This window comes from Callospermophilus lateralis, unplaced genomic scaffold, assembly GCF_048772815.1.
Source record: "Callospermophilus lateralis isolate mCalLat2 unplaced genomic scaffold, mCalLat2.hap1 Scaffold_564, whole genome shotgun sequence".
In the NCBI taxonomy this organism is placed as follows: Eukaryota; Metazoa; Chordata; class Mammalia; order Rodentia; family Sciuridae; genus Callospermophilus; species Callospermophilus lateralis.
Window position 1 is genome coordinate 337,830 of NW_027514492.1, and position 6,000 is coordinate 343,829.

The 6,000-nt window shown below is 42.0% G+C and overlaps 1 protein-coding gene across 1 annotated transcript in view; it reads right to left on the bottom strand.

Moving 5' to 3' along the window:
- LOC143640684 (uncharacterized) overlaps nucleotides 1-4,760 on the bottom strand; it is a 90,532-nt gene extending 85,772 nt beyond the window's left edge. Inside the window, 1 exon segment of the mRNA XM_077108342.1 lies at nucleotides 4,633-4,760. Coding sequence (XP_076964457.1) covers nucleotides 4,633-4,760 — 128 coding nt within the window.
- Nucleotides 4,761-6,000: the final 1,240 nt, after the last annotated feature.

Below are 6,000 nucleotides of genomic sequence, written 5' to 3' on the forward strand. Positions count from 1 at the left end.
AATCCCTGGTACTCACCACCTCCCCCACAAAAAAAGAAGGATAAAGAAATGTGTATCTTCATTTTGCAAGTAACCATTGAATAGTTTTTTATGCTAAAATTAACCAATAAATTGACATTTTTATATATTTCCTATTTCACTGCCTCTGAGATGCAATCACCTTTAAGACACTAGAATATTCTCATTCTATGTACCACTCAGAAGAAAAACTGCCATGTGGTTTCAACATGCCAATTTTAAGATTCCATCCATCTCAGATGTGCATCTTAAAAATCAATGAAATGCCTTAATTATAAACCACAGAATTGTAGGGTAAATTATTTGTTTTCCTCCTAACTAACTCTTACATCTCTCAAATGTATAACACCATAAAGGCATGCGTGTTTTGTCCATTGAAAACACATCCTCTATGCTTACAAACTGAAACATTTTCAAAATCATTGTAATTTGTTATTTATTTAGTTTACTTAGGAACATGTGAATATGAAAAAAAAGGAATAATTTTTAACAGTAATTTTAACAGTACTGACTTCTTTTGCTCTGGAACATTTTACTTGTTCAAAATAATAAAAATAAAATATTTTCAACTTGGCTGACTTCTCATGTTAAAAAGATTCAATATATCTCTAGACAATTGAAAATATATCCTCATCCAAGAAGTCTTTACTTAAATGTTTGTTTACATAGCACATTTCAATAGTAATAAGCAAAAAACACCTTACAAGATTTTTTTAAAAATCAAAATAAATATCCTTTTTAGAGTTAAACAACTTGAAGAAATTTTTGTTACACTTTAGCTAGTTTAAGCTAAACTTTATTTTATTTTTTCTCTATCATAACTAGCAGTGTTTCAAATGAAAAGATAATTTGTAATGAGTCATACCATGAAGACTGGTATATGTACATTTATCTACATTTCCAAATTTGCTAATATGAACACTAGTAAGTAGAAAGGGTTATTTTAAAAGTGATTACAGCTGGGCATGTTGCTGCTTGCTTGTAATCCCAAAAATCTGGGAGGCTGAAGCAGAAAAATCCCAAGTTTAAGACTGCTTCAACAGCTTCAGAAGATCCCATTTCAAGAAGGGGGAAAGGTCTGGAATTCAGAGGTAGATTGTCATTGGGTTCAATCCAATCCCTATAAGTAACCCAGCCCCTAAGTGATGACACGAATGTATATTCTACTCAACTCAGACATGCTATTATACACACTGTCACTTCCCAACTCTTTTCTCACATCAAACTGATAAAATGATTCTAGTGGTTAGTTGTCAACATTTCTAATGTGAATTCCCATCAAACACAGACAAAATTTTGTGACAGAAAAAAACCTTGCCTCCCAAGATTTTAGAATAATTGACAAAAGTGTCACTAACCAAGACCATGTCAGACACATCAGAAAAAATGATAATTTTCCCAGAAAAAAAGTTATCAAAGAGTTTGGGGGACACCCTGGGCATCTAGTGTTTGGGGGCCAGGATCTAGGCTTCAAACAATGCTTGGGTGGGATGGATCTGTATTATCAAGGTTAATGCTGGTCACAAGAATTTTGATCTTAAAAATAGTTTAATCAAGCCCACTTTAAATGAGCATTTCTTTAAGACATAATATTTAAAAGTTTTCATAGAAAAACCCACAGCTTGCCTCAAATTATGTAAGACAAACTAATAAGGGATGCTTCAGGAGAATAAGGAAATTGAAAATTACTGCTCATTTCTTCACACTACACATTAACTCAACATAAGTTTTAAAACTATAATGAGTATACATAGACTAGTATATATGCTAACAGTATGAGATGGCACATAAATTGCACCCTAATAAATCCAAAAATTTCAATCTTGTTAATATTTTACTGTTATTACTAGCAACTGAAGGAATTCGTTACTGTTCCTTCAAGTAGCAGTACCTCAAACCACAAGACACAAAGGATGTGTTGCAACATGGTGGGGAATGGGATCCATGCAAGGGCAATAGTGGATAGAGTGAGGCAGCCTGTAACTGACCTTGGCATGTCATCCCTACTTCAATCTAGACTCTGCTTTTTATTACCTTAACTTAGGTTATCCCAATGCTAAGTGTTTTCTCCCTAGTTTCCATCTCCATCTCTCTCTTTGATTTTCTTGTTTGAACTAGATCCTAATACTTTTTTATTTTAAACCAACTCAAACTTCTTCATTAGCAGCAGTTGCAAGCACTTGAATTCATACTGTCATCCACCACAACTGAAAGTTCTGCTTATAAGTGAGACAGTACTGCATATCATACATTGTTCTCCCTTTATTTTTCTTCTACATGTAAGTGAAAGTATCATACCCACTTTCACTTATGTGTGTAGGCAGGTTCTGTTATTTATGAACCTCACTGCTCAGTAGCAAAGTAGGCTCCTTAAACTTTCAACACCAAGGACAGGAGCTTTGATTTTGTGGTTGACAACCACCTGTACCAGACTAGAATCACTTGCTTCAAAGGGAATCAAAGTTTCCTTTGCCTGAGGCAAGCCTTGGGCTCCAGTATTCCACTTTTATTGGGCTACTGACCCCACCCCTAGCACACAAAAGTCACTCTAATCCCACCTCTGCTTTCTCACAAAGGCCAAAAAGATAGTTTAGGTGTGGAAGATCTTCTGGGAATCAGACAAAAGGCTTGGAAAATCCTGTCCCAACAAACTCACATTCCATGCTGCATCTAATTTCAGAGTGGGTCCCAGACACACCCTTTGAAGCCCCACCAGGACCCCAGAGAACCAGTTGCAAGCATTGCTGGGAGTAAAGCCATTTACAAGGAAGGGGCACAGGCCTGCATGAGTGTTGAAAACCCCATCCCACCACGTCCCAGCAATGCAACTTTGGGCAGGGCGCTGCCCCTCTCTGTGCAGCCAGAGCATGGAAGTGCACAAGCGCCTGGCACACAGCAAAGTGGAGCTGCCATGGCCAGCAGAGTCAACCCCGCCACCCTGGGAGCCTAAGGTGGGACCGGGGTTGCACCAAGAGCGAGGTCTGACTGGGCAGGGGGACTGGCCCCTGGCCTAGCCACCCCACCCAGAGCAGGTCTGGGATGGTGTAGACCAGGCGGTGCAAGTGTAGCAGCGGGGCATGGGGAACTGCCTCAAAAGAGGCTGGCCACCCTCATGCCCACCCCGCTCCCCTTGCCAGGGGCCTTGGTCTCTGCCACGCTCACCCTCCTCAGTCCCCAAGGGCCTCCACGCCACCCACAGCCAGCTGCTCACCTCTCATGCTGCCTCCTCCGCGGCCGCTACCGCTAATGCAGTGAGATCTCGCAAGACTTTGGTCGTGCCCTCACTATTCCGCCCTCACTGCTGAGTGAACCCGCCCTGGAAATAACTTGGCCACTCCCCTTTACACTGCCAAGCGCGCCTGCTGGTCAGGAACAGCTGTTCTTCTGACCTTCTATCCATAGCCCCACCCCTGAATCCACTCGGCCCACCCCGTGACCCCAAAGGATTAAAACCCAGGTGCTAGGCAGCTCCTTAGTCTCACTTGGCCGCCAGGTTTTTTGTGCGCATTTGCCTGTCTGGGTCCTGGACTTGGGAGCCTCAGCCCCAGCTTGGACCACAGGAAAAGTAGTAAAAATAGTAAGCATAGCAGCTGAGATCTTTAACGACACCCCTAGGGTCCTCACAAATGCGAGAAGAGGGTATTATTGTCCTCCCTGTTTCACAGTGGAAAAATTGGAGTGGCAAGATTATGCAATGGGCTCCAATCACAAAACTGGGAAGTGGCAAGAGACAACATGGGAATCTGGGCTGCTCTGATGTTCATACCAGTGCCCTCCATGACAACCTCCAGGCTCTGTCCCTGCTTGCACCATGGGTACTGCCTCTTAGCCCCAGTCTCTACTTCCAACCTCATCCCTGGCCCCAATGTTCAGCAAGGTGAACAGAGACACACCTAGGTGGACATGTGCTACAATATTCCTGGTCTGGATAAAATTGTTATCAATAAAATGTTTCAGCTTTATTGCATGAATTTCCTAAGGCCTCCCTGCGACATTTCTTGGGCAGGACCCAGAAAATTATGAGACTGTATTGAATTCTGTAGTCTCCTTAGATAACATTTTTCTGATACAAAGTATGATGGAATGGCATAGAGGACATAAAATATACATGATGTTAGGGAGAAGACACATGGCACTTCTTCGAGGGGAAATCATAATAATTGTTTCTAAAGAAGAGGAGCTAAAATTTATTGAAGGTATATATTCTTCCAGTCCTTGAGATGAAGAAACTAGCATACGTGTTCATAGTTAGTCAGAATTTGAATCTAACTCTGAGTTTGACCCTGTTCCACAAGACAGCATAGTCTACTTCTTTTGGGTCAGGTTCTGTAAAATCATGAGCCTTTAAGGTTCAGTTTACCCCTTTTTTGGAGTCTTCCTGGGATACAGCAGCTTACATGATAGTTATGTCTGTTAGAAAATGCAGGTCCACTCACCCTCCAAGATAGTTCAGTCTCCAGGAAATAGTTCTGCTATATGAGCCAGAGCATATGAGTCTCCTTCTACATATCACAAAACCCAATCCACCAGCTGAAAGAGTGGTTAAGGAGGTAAAATCACATCAAAGGGGCAGCTACAAGGTGCCTAGCAAAACTCCAAGTGCTGTCCACTCACTAACTCATCCAGTCTGATAATTCTGGATCCGTTAGAATAAGCAGCACTGGGCTGACAGCAGCAGGAGTTGAAGCAAGGGAAGGCTCCTGGCACGTGGCAATCCAGGGAAGCAAGGGAGAAGCCGTCATTAGTTCATCTGGTCAAGCCTGCATGCGGTTTGGGGCATTTTTCTTTGAAGCTTAGCCTCAAGTTCTTTTCTCCAGCCCTACCAATTATTCATTGGGATGCCTAGCATCCTCTAGTGCACTACCCTTTCTACTTAAAGCAGCTAGTATTTCTACCCCAGAACACTGGCCTCTTATAAGCCAAATTCCTTTAGAGCCCAGGATATTTTGGGGAAGCTTACTAGAGACAATGGTAAGAGAAAATTTATCTGCTTTAAGAAAGAGCCCAGAGCAGATGATGTGACACATGCCTGTATTCCCAACGACTTGGAAGGCTGGGCTAGGAGGATGGCAAGTTTAAAGTTAGCCTATGCAACTTAGTGAGACCATATCTCAATATAAAAAAGGGCTGGAGATATAGCTTAGTGGTAGAGTGAAGAAAGAAGGAGGAAACATCAGCTTCTTACCTCCTCTGAGCCTCAGTGTTCTTACCTGCACAATGGCATGATAATGTTACCCTGGCACCTGATATTCAGGTAGTCAAGCATATTGGTAGCTAAAGCACTTAGCACAATACCTGGTACCTGGAAACATTAAAAAATTGTTTTTTTTGTTTCCTTTTTCCAGACCCTGTGCTATGGATGCAAGAAGATTATATGAGATGTAACTTTGTCTCTAAGAACTCAAGATCAAGTGAAAAACACAATGAACCATCTAGTATATGGGGGTGGGAAGAGAAGAGCACACAGTGGGCACTTAAACCTAATGAGGGTATCAGGGGAGTCCTCCACAGAAGGTGACATTCAAAAGAAGACTGAAAAATGACTGCCTTTGCTACTTTGGCAATCCGACCAAAAGCATATTAAAGCCTCGCTGGACAACATTGATATCCATGACTCCCATAGACCCTGACTTAATCATTCATTCATTCTTTCATTCATTCAATCAATCAACTAAATATCCATAAACACTTCCTGGTGACATGATATAATTTGAGCATTAAAATGAGGTTTGTCAATCACTTTCCAGTAATTGAGTCCACACCCTGGTCCCAGCTGGCTCCAGGCACAACTCTCCATGGGAAGTATCCATGGGAAGCCAGCATTATGGAAGGGAAGATGAGAATGGAGGTTCCCTGTCTAGACTGTGATGTTTGCCAACCTGCTTCATGGCTCTGCCCGTCATCCATCCTGTTAACACGGGGAGGTGTCCTTTTTCTCATTGGAAAAGTAAAGATGCTGAGGCCCAGAGACAGTGTGTATTT